Source organism: Candoia aspera, chromosome 3, assembly GCF_035149785.1.
Source record: "Candoia aspera isolate rCanAsp1 chromosome 3, rCanAsp1.hap2, whole genome shotgun sequence".
Classification (NCBI taxonomy): domain Eukaryota; kingdom Metazoa; phylum Chordata; class Lepidosauria; order Squamata; family Boidae; genus Candoia; species Candoia aspera.
The window spans coordinates 133,633,116-133,647,018 of NC_086155.1; the positions used below are offsets into that span (position 1 = coordinate 133,633,116).

The window sequence follows — 13,903 nt, forward strand, 5'->3', positions numbered from 1 at the left end:
AACGGCAGCATGTACAGTATAAGAATATCAAGAACACCAGTGCATTTAATGAATGAATCAATTATAAAATGATGTTTTAACAAAGAAAATTATTACAATTTAAAACAATAAAATCCTACTGCAAATTCAAATGTCTACTTCCTCTCCAAGCAGTAAATAGATTTTATTATATTATATTTTGCTGAGAGGGAAGAAAAATAAGGACTTAATTGATATCCTTCAACATCCTAATCCTGGGAAGTGGAAAAGGAGATTTCCCTGGCTTTATGACTTCTATTGGGTCTTCATTTTCCCATATATTCATATATATATTGGTAGATTCCTCTGCTTGTGCAGGTTCCTGCATAATTTTTAATGTAGCCTCCCCCTCATAATGGGTTTTCAATCAGTGAAGTTAGAGTATTGCTCTACTTGAGGAAGTTCACCATGCATCCTGAAGATAACAAAAAAAAAACCATGGAGGAATTAGACCTACAGGCTCTATCCTGTTCTCTTCACATGATTGTGTGTTTGTTTGTGTGTATGTGTGTGTGTACATGTGTACATGTTGAGAATGATTGGATGGGACTTGACCCTTATGGGGATTTGTTCAGAAGTACATGTCTGTGAACAGTTTTGCTTGCAAAAGAAAGGCTCCTAATTTTTACATACAGTACGTGTAAAATTATGGAACATCGTATTTATCAACCACCACATTTCATTTTTTTAAACATCTTAACAGGGGGAAAATGATTCCATCTGAACTGGAGGGAAATATTATCAAAGTCAAGAGACAGGTTTGTTTGTTTGTTTGTTTCTATATGCTTCATGGCATCTTTATTAATTTGATAAAGTAGGCTATTCCTTACAAAGGCTCATGTCCCAAGAAACCTATGAATTCTTTCAGGTGCTACTCGCGTGACTATTCCTCTGGAACATAATTCTTGTTTATAACTTTGAATTATCATGCTGGTGGCAATTTGACTTCAACTGAATATCTAGATATGTGTGGAGTAGTTTCCTTTTTTTTTTTCCAAGAGGGAAAAGACAGACAAGTGAGCAGATAGTGACAGCTCCCCATTTCCTGTCTTTGCTTCTAGCTCACTCATCCATTACCAGGAAAGAGCAGGTTATTGAGATGGTGGTAAAAAAAGACCATAAGAATTTTCTACTTCCTCACTTTTCAGTTACACCCCAGGGTAAAATATCATAAGGAAACTCCTCCTTTGGGCTCTTCTTAGATTAGAAAATGCCAGCATTGGGCAGGCTGTAAAGATTTGTAATAGAAAAGCAGGGGGTGGGGAGGGAGGGTGGTTTATAGAAATAGCATTCTTGGCTGCCTCTATGTTAAGCAAAAACACAGTATTGTAGAGGTAGAACTGGCTCCAATGCTTTTGATACCAGTTAAAAAAAAAAAAAACATTTCTGACATTAATTGATTACTCTGTTTTACTATATTTTTCCTGTCTTCAAAACGTTTATTCAAATTCTGTTTCACTGCCTACTGCTTTGTTTGCACTTAATTGTTATGTGTCTATTTTGGTTATGTTAACTGTTCATGTTTCTGATACCTATTTGAGAAAAGATGGTTTATAAATATCTTAATAAAGAGAAAATAAATTCAAAAACATCCTAACGGTGATGCAGAAGAGGAAAACATTTTGGAAAGTGAAGGACAGATTTTGAGCTTGGTAATAAAGAACAGTAATTGCCATTATACTGCAATTTTAATTGAAGATGCCTTGAAGTCTGACTTACTTAGAAACGTATACCTGATTTTGGGGTATAGAATTTTGTGCGATATGCAGAAAGAGTGAAAAACAGTGGCAAAGAAATTAAAGGTAGGAGAAAAGAGATAAGAAAAAGCAATCTAACTAAATCTAGTTTAAACCCTGCAATCTAAACTAATGCAAATGCATACGAATAATATAAAGAAGGTCAACCCAAAACAAGTAAAAGAAATAATCACAGTGCTACTGGATAATGTACCTAACCTAACTGAACACACAAAAATTGAAATACCCAAACTTATGGAACTCATAGCTCTATGCCTCACCATGTACTTCCAGTTTGATAGTCAAATCTATGAATTGATCAAAGGGACCTATTCATAGCAGAAACAGTAAAACAATATCTAGAAATTAATCCTCCCACTATCTCAGCTTCCAACATGAATCTACTACATAGATGACACCTTTGTCATAATAAAAAAATAACAGTTAGAAAACATATAATCAACCATGCTTACATGGAAATCAAATTCACAGAAACAGAAAACAACAAAAATGTTGTTTATCCCTTATAGGCTTCCTAATTATCCAAAAAAGCAATAGCCTATTACAAACATAAATATGCCAGAAAACAATCCACACCAGCCAAATCTCCAACTACAACAGCCGTAACAAAATAGCACACAGAGATACTGCATGTTGAGATGGGCCATAACACACTGCAGCACATTGGAGTTACACAAAGGAGAAATAAACTACTTATACGACATCTTCAACGCACTAGCTAGCCACATGTTTTTATCAAAAGGTGAGTGTCAATCCAACCAACAAGAACACACACATTGCAAACCATAAAAATGATCACCCTCCTCTCTATCTCAAAGTGTTTGAAATAATCATGGTGAACAAACCAACGAAGTTCTTGCAGAGCATATTAAGCAAACCCAAAGACCAAATATTAAGGGGAGACAAAACAGGAGTCATATACAAAATAAAATTCAAGTACTCCGAACGCCACTACACAGGGCAAACTGGCAGGCAGTTAGCAAAAACCAGTGATCAACAGACACAGACTTAAATCCTATCTACGGACCTATCAAAAGACACAACCAAAGACCTAGCACTAGTGTATCAGCTCAACATGCAACAACATTCCACCCTCACAGAATAATCAACCAGGAGCTAGATAGACTAGAGACATCTTCTCATCAATCTAATAACAAAAATGAGCTACAGGGCAGCAAGCATAGGAAAAGAACAGTACCTTAGGAATCAACTGGGCCCCAGTCACTGGCAAAACATCTGCCTACAGGGCTGCCCCATCTAAGCACATGAAGAATAGGCAAAACAGAAGGATACATAATCTCTGCCAACCAACAAATCTCACTTCTTCAAAACTTTTGCCCTGATGATGTTATATAGTAGGTTAATGAAGTGTCTGCAGCCTCAAAATCAAGCTCAGAGCGCTCCAAGAATGGAATTTGCCAACCTTGCCTTGAGCTATGTATATTCCCTACTGTCATAAGAAGGCATTTCCCCTTCCCAATTCCCAGATCATACCTGTCTAGTTCAATTTGTCAGCATATAACTAAAATGGATAGGCAACCTTTTCAGACAAAGGGCACATTTAGAGTTTGAGATCATGTAATGGATCGTCTCATGCTTTCAAGGGAGACAGGGTGGGTATTTGTCCACAAAATAATCATTATAGTTGATCAGTCATTTACTATTATCCATTTTCTCAAGTGCTCCAGATATGTCTTATCACCCCAGATTCTTGTTGGCATATTTTCATAAAAATCTTTAGAATGCACCCACTCCCCATTTTTATTTCCTAAGAATGTCTGTGAGACCCAGTAGTACTTTAATAACTATATGTGGGCTTAGAAGGTAAACAGGGCTTGGACAGATTTGTACTTGGAAGGGAAAAGTTAGACTGGGAATCACCCCAGAAAGCAGCAGTAACAAACTACTTCGTACTGTTGCCATAAACCTGTATGGATATATCCATGTAGTCCCCAGAAACCAGGCTTGACTTGAGAGCCTTACAAGATATGCTTTGTTTGGTTGAATGAAGGCATTTTATTTTATTTTTTACTGATGCATTGTATTTATTTTTAAAATAACATTCTTTAAAAAAATATCTGGTGGCTACTAAGGAAGGTGTTTGAAGGTAGACAGGTTGTAACGTACATGAATTGATCTCTTCTGAGCTAAAGTGACCTGGCTATACAGTACTCAGCCACCATATCCTACACTGGAAAGATGTTTTAATTATATCAATTATGACAGAGGACAGATTGCATGTACTTTAATGTAGGTAGTTGTATTCTTTTTCAGGGCAAAATACCACTGTACGTTAGTGCCACAGCTGGGACAACAGTATATGGAGCCTTTGATCCTCTTGCCAACATTGCTGACATTTGTGAAAAATACAATCTTTGGATGCATGTGGATGTAAGATCATTGTTTTCACACTCAATGCTACAACAAACTGGTACTGGGACAGATGTTAGGCTGCTCTATAAGCTGCTCCCAGCTGTCGCGGCTTGAATGTCCATGTCCAGCCACCTCAAATATGCAGAGTCAGCTTGAAGCAGCTTACAAAGTAGCTTTATGAGCCTAGAAAAAGACATGGCTGCTTTAATGATCTGAAGAGAGGTTCTTTGTGTGTGTTGCAAACTCTAGTTTCTTTTCAGGTTGTATAAAATCTATTTGATAGGATTTGCAAAGCCCTATTACATATACACATAGATTAGAGATGTGTATAAATAACAAAGCTATTAGGACAACCTAAAACTCAGTGAATTGGCTGGAGTCTTATAAAATGGATTTATAACTGCAGAGATAGCCATGAAAGATGTGCCTACTTTCAAGGAAAGCAAGGTCATTTGCCACCCTTAAGATTATTCACTTAATGTAAACATAGGTTCAGAATGAAATCTTGGTAATACCAGAATAACACCTTGAACCAAAATAAAACTATTGGAATGTTGCAACTGATTGTTATTTAACTTCAGTAATTTCTTTCCTATGACTAATTAATATTATTCAGCACACAGTATGACACATTTTAAAAACAGTACTTTGTGCTGACTCCTGGCGACTGCCTGGACTAGTCCATGCAGTTTTCTTGGCAACGTTTTTGGAAGTGGTTGGCTGTTGCCTTCATCCTAGGGCTAAGAGTGAGTGACTGACCCAAGGTCACCCAGCTGGCTTTGTGTCTGGAGACTAGAACTCACAGTCTCCTGGTTTCTAGCCTGGTGCTTTAACCATTGTACCAGGCCAGGTCTCAAACAGTATTTTACTTTAACTTAAATAATAGAAAATATTTTAAACACAGTATTTTATGCAAAATAAACAAGTAGACAAAGATAGAAAACTGAAGTCAAAGAATAATCTGCTGCACCATCTTATTAGCACACTATTATATGATTAATATAAACTAAATGTGACAAAAAAAAGAGAAAAAGGATCCATATGTTAACTACAACAACAATGTAACAATTCAATCCTTGAGCTTATCATTAGATAACAAACTCATATCCTGGATCCATTCCTTAAAATCAGAGAGTAAGTTTCTTTCCAATTGGCTCAATAGAGTCAAAGCTCCTCATGAAATGACAAATTCCATATTTTGGAAATATAGTTCAACATTGCATTGTTCATGAACTATAATATTTCTTCCCATATATTTTGACATCTGTAGTTGTCAAACTAAACTAAATTTAGTTTGGATTTAAAATTAAAACAAGGCTATAGTTGGAAAGACCAGATCATATGAACTGAGGAACCTTCAAATCTTTTACAATGCTAACATAAAAAATGTAATGAACATTCTTCAAGTATCCAATAAACATGAAGTAATATTTTCTGATCGGTCAATTTCTTTTTTAAATTGTAAGAAGTATATTTCACATTTCTTAACACTTGGTCTCATTGATTCTCCAAAATTGGATATTCCAATTTTTCCTTCCACTATTGAGATATGTAACTAATACAATAACTTTTATTTTACTTTTTAATTCCTTAAAACGGAATTGTTGGTTTCCATTCAAGTGCTGTCTCTCTGCCAGAACATAACAGAACAGAAAGAACTATTCTGCTTTCTCTTTAGTAAAAACCAAAAGATATATACAATCTGAAGAACGATCAGAGTTTTCTCTTTTTCTCTGTTTTCTCATTTTGGGACTTAGCTTTAATTTTCCCCACTGTAGTAAATATGGCTAGTAAAAGGTGATAAAAGGTGGAATCTTCTCATTTAGATAACTGTGTGTTTAATTTCTATAGGCAGCATGGGGAGGTGGCTTACTATTGTCAAGAAAGCATTCCCATAAAATGAGTGGCATTGAGAGGTAAGCATGTTGTGGTGTTATTCATTTATACTGCAGTGAGATTAATTTCTTAGTCATTTCTTTCGTTTCTTGCCTCTTCCTGAAGGGAAGATAAAGAATACAATTACAGTGATAGTGACTCATGAACTACCAAGATGAGTTGTGTTATGGGATGCATTTCAGGGAGAAGAAACCTAGATCCTATTCCTACAACCTGTACGAGAGTTGAGGGAGGGAGGGGTGTGTGTTGTGAAAATGGAAACGCATTAATAGACTCAGTGAACTAATCCCCAGAGGGTTCAATTTCCTCCTGCACAAACCCATTACACTTGGAGTTAAACTGACTTTACTTAATCAACCATGTTGTGGGAACACTTGCCCCATTTTGCCTACCAAGCTGATGAGAAACAGTACCTGCAAATGCAAGCCATTGCATTGCAAAACTCACTACAAAGTCCTACTGTACTGGCACAGAATACACTTCCCAAATATTGAATGATCATCATATGGAAATGAGGTCTCCTGTTGCCTGGCTGGCCAATGAGAAAGCAATTAGTGATATCACGAAGTCTTCCTAGTATACTCCTGGCACAAGGGCTCATGGGGTAGTAGGCCATTTCTGGAAAAAGTGGGGGCAGACTGACTGTATATACTCACAGATAAACCAAGAATTTTAGGTTCTAAAATACACCCCCAAAATTGGGTTTGGCTTATTTGCGGACCAGAGCTCAGATTTTTTAAAGCCCATCACCACCTTAAAATTAAATGGTTTTATAAATGACGATATAACAGTTTGGCGTTTCCCGAACGTCTCTGCAGTTAAAAATTTGAGGCTTGGCTTAACTGTGGGTAGCACATTTTTCATGGTATTTTGGTTGAAATTTCAAGTTAAGTGTTCCACATCTAACACTTCTTCTTTGTTTCTGTTTTTTTGTTGAGTTACTATAATCACATAGTTGCAGATATTAACATAGCCATATTGTTTTATTTATCTTTATGCTGATGTCTGCTATTAATATTCATGCATGCTGTTATATACTGCCTGCTTCCAATCATATGATCAAGTGTGGTACATACATTTTCTTTAAGTTTTCTTCTTTAATTAGAGCCAATTCTGTTACCTGGAATCCTCACAAATTGATGGGTGTTCCACTACAGTGCTCAGCGTTTTTAGTCCATGAAAAGGTAATTCCCTTTGTTTTACTACCGAGGTAGGCCTAAAACATAAGACTGCTACCAAATTAATGTTTAAATTTTATTTCCTAAGGAAAGATTTGTAGGGTACGGCTCCCATCCTATCATATACTTCCTTGGAAGCAGCTTTTGCTGAAATTAATTGGCTTACTTTTGAGCAATCGTATGGGGCAGTAAAGGTATTTAGTGGGACTGGTGAGAGGTTGCTCCAGCACAAGTGCACTACAAAGTATGAGTGGGGCTCCTCAGGAGAAAAAGCAGCTGGAGCAACGTGCAACCTTCCCTGCCAGCTTCTCCATTGACCGCTGGATGCTGCAACCGTCATAAGTGTGCGTGGGTTGCCAAGCACCCAGATCATGATCATGTAACTGCAGGGGTGGTGCGACAGCCAGAACTTTGAGGACCAGTCATAAGTACCACTTGCTCAGCACTGTTACAACTTCACATGGTTGCTGAACAAGTGGTTGTTAACTGAGGACTACCTGTAGTGCATGAATGGTATATGCATTTGGCTTGTTGGGGAATCACCAGCACTGTCCTGATTCATTTCTAGAAAAATATTATAGTTAGCTTTATTATATTATTAATTCATGCAAACTTTAGAAAATGATATATATAAAGTCATTGGTAAATTACTATGTTTAGTTGCTTATACAAGTTGGGTTCCAGTTCTTGTCTGATATTTATTGCACTCCCAGTAGCCACACCTGGCTGCAAACTGTGGAATGGTATCAGATCACAATAATGCGTAAGAGAAAATTGTTGGTAGAAGCTTTCCTCATTCCCTATCTCCTCTAGGGTCTTCTCCAAGCCTGTAATCAGGTCTGTGCTGACTACCTCTTCCAACCAGACAAGGCTTACGATACCGTTTATGACACCGGAGACAAGACAATCCAGTGTGGCCGACATGTTGATGTCTTCAAACTGTGGCTAATGTGGAGAGCTAAAGTAGGAGCATATTCATTACTGGATGAAGTGCCTGTCATGAGTACTGATGGCGAGCAGGAGGGAGCCTCTATCCAGGGGGGAAAACGCATGCGTAGTACTGAGGAATTAAGCAGCCATTCACAGAGACACAGATCAGACCCGCCTTAACTTTTGGGGATTATATGTCTGGGTTTTCCCACGCTTCTTCAGATTGTTAGGAATCTGTCTTATGTAGCAGTAATAAACACTAGAGACCTACTCTTTGTCTCAGTGTGATTTCTGACTGTTAAGACAGTGCCTGGCTAAAGATGAACAAGTCGGTTGCTTTCAGTTTCTTAGTTTTTAATACTAGACTTAGTTTGTCCTATGACAAACTGCATCAACTGAGAATGTTTTTTACAAAATGAAAATTAATACATATACTCTGTTATTTATTTATTTATTTATTCATTCATTCATTCATTCATTCTATACCCATTTGCAAGTGTTTCCCCCAGTGTGTGTGTGTGTGTGTATACATACACACTATCTACACACACACAGTATATATAATTTTTAATAATACATATTTTTGCTCACTTTTTTCTACTATGCAAATTTTTGTGCACTTCTTGATAGGAATAGTGCACACATTTTTGAACCACAACATTTAGAGAAGGGCACATTCTGAAGGGGTGAAATTACAAATTTTGCATTAATATGTGAACCAATTATCTCCTCCATTGATATCTGAGATATAATGCAATAGTAATACACCTGATGCAACAAACAGAACTGATCTCAGATGTAAAAGAAAAGCATTAAAGCCATCAAGGTTGATAGAGGGAGTAGGCAGAGAAAGTGAGAAAGTAGGTGGGAGAGTTATAGGTAATGAATAATGCCAAATGTAGTTGCAAAGCAATTTTCTGGAACCCTTCCCTATCTGCTGAAGAACCTCTACAATTCTGCTACACAATGGCTGAAAAAATTCCAAAGGACAAAGTTAATTTATACAGGTTGCTGGCCACTATTGCTGGACTTCAGTACTTTCCTGTACATCATACAACTGTAATCTAGAATGTACCAAACATAGCAATGAAATATACAGTTTTCTCAAAAGTATTTATCTACCATTACTGGAGTTCTTATTAAGGAAGCCCTAATACAAATCTGCAGAGGAATTCTTGTATTCTTCAGAAGGTAACTACTGAAATTTCAACATGTAATCATGTGACATGTCAATGGGATGACCATATTTTAATTGGTACAGATACATCACAGATATTTTTCCTTGCAAACTTGTTGTGATGTACAACAGGATGACCCATGTATGTTCTGCCTTTTGTGTCTTACAGGGCACAGGAGGATTTGAAATCCTTATCAACACATTTTTGGATCTTGCAGAATATCTTTATAAGGAACTCAAGAAAAGAAACAACTATGAGCTGGTTTTTGATGCTGAGGTTAGGAGTTAACCATGGCAAGAAGTCATTGGATTACTTCTGTATGTTGTTAGTCTATAGTTTCCAAATTCCACAAAACTCTTGTTCTCAAAGGGTATAATGGGCACATAAGTTAATTATCATGATAGTTACAAAGATCTTCCCATCTTCCTTGGCTGGATTAAGAATAACTGTGTTTTTTCCCTTCTGCCCCCTCCAATCACTTCTTTTCACAGTTGTTTTTTTTTTCCTGCCCAAACTTTGCTTATGTATAGGATTTGGTACTCTCCCCACTCCTTTTTAACATCTATACATGAAACCACTGGGTGAGAACATGTCACCATGGGATGAGGTATCATCAATATGCAGGTGATACCCAACTATACATCTCCATCCCAGGTGATGTTAGTGATGCTGTGACCACCCTCTCTTGGTGCCTGGAGGCTGTAGGGGTCTGGATGGGGAACAACAGGCTTCAGCTGAACCCTGGTAAGATGGAGTGGCTGTGGGTTGGGGGCTCCTCTGTATCTGTGAACTTACCATCTTTGGTTCTGGATGGGGTCACACTGACCCAGACAGACCCGGTGCAGAATCTGGGGGTCCTCCTGGACTCATGACTTCTGCTTGAAGAGCAGGTGGCAGTCATGGCCAGGAGGGCCTTTGCTCAACTTCGTGTTGTGTGCCAGTTATGCCTCTTCCTGGATTGGGAAGCCCTCCAGTCAGTCACTCATGCCCTAGTCATCTCCTGTATAGACTATTGCAATGCACTCTACATGGGGCTACCCTTGAAGAGTATCCAGAAGCTACAGCTGGTTCAAAATGCGGCTGCACAAGCAGTCTTGGGTGCCCCAAGAATGGCGCATGTAACACCTTTGCTGTGGGAGCTACATTAGGTGCCAGTTTGCTTCAGAGTCCAACTCAAGGTGTTGGCTATCACCTTTAAAGCCCTACATGGCATGGATCCAGGTTACCTGAGGGACCGTCTCATCCACATTACATCGACCCATTCCACCCAGTCAGGCAGAGAGGGCATGTTACAGACCCCGTCCATAAGAGATTGCCTATTGGCAGGGCCCAGGAAGTGCCGTGGCCCCTGCCTCTCTGCTGTGGCCCCCACTTTGTGGAACACTGTTCCCCCAGAGGTGAGGCAGGCTCCCTCTCTCCTGGCCTTCCAGAAAGGGTTAAAGACCTGACTCGCCATCTTGCTTGGGGTGGAAAAGGGTGTAGTTAATCCTGGGGGTGGCTAGCACCTTAAAGGGCTTCCCATGTACTTATGAATTTAAATCAGAACTTTTAATATTGCCATCTTGGATGCTAATTTATATTTAAATTTAAATTTAAGATGTCTTGTTTTCATTGAATCTTAATCTCTTTTTAGCTTTACTGTAAACCACCCAGAGTCCCTCTTTTGAGGGAGATGGACAGTGATTAAACTAAATAAATAAATAAACAAACAAACAAACAAATAAACCTCCATGTAAGTTAATTGTTTGTACTACATATTCTGGGTATGGCTCAGGATTTCCAGCGGCTAGGAAGAATGAATCCATCATGCAGCATAGCTTTGTATTTTTCCCTAGATAGAGTAGCTGCCAAATCAATTAATCAGATTAGATGAAAATATGTTTAAGAATGGGTATGAGCCTCCCATTTTTGCTTCAACTGAGTAGAATTCTAACGCTTCATAAAAGTTTCCAGAACTTCTTTATGCAATTCATGTGGGTGCATATTTATCTGATGTTAAGCCCCAGTGATTTTCCAGAGCTCTTAATGTGTAAAATGTAAAATCTTTCATAAATATGTGAGCATCAGAAAAGGCAATCCTTAGCTTTCAAAATGCCCCAGGGGAGAAAAATAGAGTAGCAAATGTTCAGAATGAATCAAGAGACATAAAAATAATAAAAATGCTTCACAAATAGCTAGCAGTTGTAAAATTATTATTAAACTAAAAAGACATGGAAAGTTAAACTAAATATAAGTAAGTTAGGTCTGGATAGCTTCTACAGCCTAATAATTTTGATATTTATGGAATGTTCTCCACACAGATCAATTTTTTTTCTGAGCTAATGGAAAACAGCCAACTTTAAAACATGCAATAAGTCACAGAGATGCATCAAAGACTTGTATATAATTAATGAAACATGAAAAGAGTGTGTTCTCACACTTTTATCTCAGTAGATATTAATTAATAAGCATCTCACAGAAATATCATTCACCTGAACCAATGATGATTCTCAACATAATAAGTTAAAATTTATTCATGCAGAAACAAATTCAGTTAATACTTAAGGTTGTCATGAACTTAATGAAAACAAGTTTTAGCTTAATTCATTATGAATTTTGACTCTGTAGTGGCAAAGTGGCCCCTGAGCTATTTCTTGATGTTTATTGGGTTGGCAGTGGAAAATATTTTCCCCTGTGTTAAACAAGCATGAATAGTTGTGTTCAATGGAGAGGCAATTCTAAAGGGAAGAAGGATAGTAGCTGGACTTTCCGATGGGTTTTTTTCATGCAGGGTATGAAGTGGAAAAGAGAAGAACTTCTGCAATGCTACCAAGTAAAAGTAAATGCCTGCCAAGCAATTCATGAGCTTAGCAGGGGTTCATATTTATATGAGGATTTTGCATGACTGGTGGATTTCTTTTAACTTATTTTTATTGATAAGACTTCAGATTCCACTTTGCCCCTGCCTATTTGATAAAGTGGAACATTGGTTGCAGAAATAAAAATATTTCATATTTGATTTTCCCTTTCCTTTTTCTTTTTTTAATCTTAAAGCCTGAACTCAGCAATGTATGTTTCTGGTATATCCCACCAAGTCTTCGGCATATCCCAAAGGGACCAGACAGAGAGAAAAGACTTCATCAGGTAAAACCTCATATGTAGATTTTCTGTTATAGCAGTGTTTCTCCAGCTTGGCAACTTTAAGATGTGTGGAGTTCAACTCCCAGAATTCCCCAGCTAGCCATCCTGGCTATGGAATTCTGGGAGTTAAAGTCCACACGTCTTAAAGTAGCCAAGTTGGAAAAACACTGTTAGAGCAAGCGTGCATGGAGCTAAAATGTTCTGTCTAGGCTTCTGTATATCGCATAAGTTAAATATATTAGATGACAACTCTTGCTATCCTCACCAATAATCCATTGAGTATGGTGGATGGGAATGGAGGCTCATGCAGCCCAACATTTGGGGAACAGTAGTTTAATGTATGCATAGCAGGTAAAATCTGCAATAGCAGAAGGTCTGGTTCTGCTTTCAGCTTCTGATGGACATACCTGGTCTGCATGGTTTCACCCATAATTTCATTCCAGTCTGTTTCTACTTTAATTCTTTTTCAAATCAAATACACATCTTTAAAGCACTTTTTTCATTCTTTAATTTGTTTTATTGAATTATTATAAGGCCTAAGTAGTACATTATATTATTTGGGTACAGTGGTATTTATACGGTATTGACTAGAGATTATTAACACTCTAACATTTAGATAATTTAAACCTTTAAAGATAAAGAATGTTATATCAATATTAAGTATAATTTCTAAAATGTCAGTATTGATAAGTATAAGGTTCATCATACCTTAATAAGATTTAAATATATATTTTGATCATATTTCTGCCATCAATCTGAAATAATGGCTGCTACTACTTATTCCTTAGCCCCTTCAATGCATTATCCCAGAAATCAAGTATTGTTTTCTGCCCTATCTGTCCAGGTTGCTCCAAAAATAAAAGCAAGGATGGTTGAAGAAGGCACTACAATGGTTAGCTACCAACCTTTGGGAGACAATGTGAATTTTTTTCGAATGGTCTTCTCTAACCCAGCAACCAAGAGATCAGATGTTGATTTCCTTTTGGAAGAGATTGAAAGGCTTGGGAAGGATTTGTGATAATCTGAAAAATGTCTTATTGGTATAGTGGGGATTCTCTACAGCAGTGTTTCTCAAACTTGACAACTTTAAGATATGTGGACTTCAACTCCCAGAATTTCCTACCCAGCATGCTGACTGGGGAATTCCTGGAGTTGAAGTCCACATATGTTAAAATTGTCAAGGTTGAGCAACACTGCTGTGCAGGGTTCTCTTATTATTTTTTTTTCATAACAGTGCTGTGCTGTAATTTTCTTTCCTTTCTTTCTGCTATTTGTTGGAGTAAAGTTAAAAGGTTTGTGAAACATACTGGGAAGGGAGGTAGATTTGATGGAATTTCTCATTTCCCAAGAAGCTTACACTTGTATAAAGTGGGCAAAGGATCTTGCATGTCTTTTTACTCACAAGCAGAGCGGGCTGGTTTTGCATAGGTTGTAGCCTATCAATACTTCCTGG

At 37.6% G+C, this 13,903-nt stretch overlaps 1 protein-coding gene across 1 annotated transcript in view; it reads left to right on the forward strand.

Annotated features, from left to right (window-relative positions):
• The window catches only part of LOC134494691 (glutamate decarboxylase 1-like), a 53,064-nt gene extending 39,540 nt beyond the window's left edge, over nt 1-13,524 (forward strand). Inside the window, exons 10-17 of the mRNA XM_063299938.1 lie at nt 722-776; nt 4,050-4,166; nt 6,000-6,064; nt 7,150-7,228; nt 8,036-8,185; nt 9,499-9,606; nt 12,364-12,453; nt 13,295-13,524. Coding sequence (XP_063156008.1) covers nt 722-776; nt 4,050-4,166; nt 6,000-6,064; nt 7,150-7,228; nt 8,036-8,185; nt 9,499-9,606; nt 12,364-12,453; nt 13,295-13,468 — 838 coding nt within the window. The 3' untranslated portion in view covers nt 13,469-13,524. The remainder of the gene's footprint in view (nt 1-721; nt 777-4,049; nt 4,167-5,999; nt 6,065-7,149; nt 7,229-8,035; nt 8,186-9,498; nt 9,607-12,363; nt 12,454-13,294) is intronic.
• The last annotated feature ends 379 nt before the right edge of the window (nt 13,525-13,903 follow it).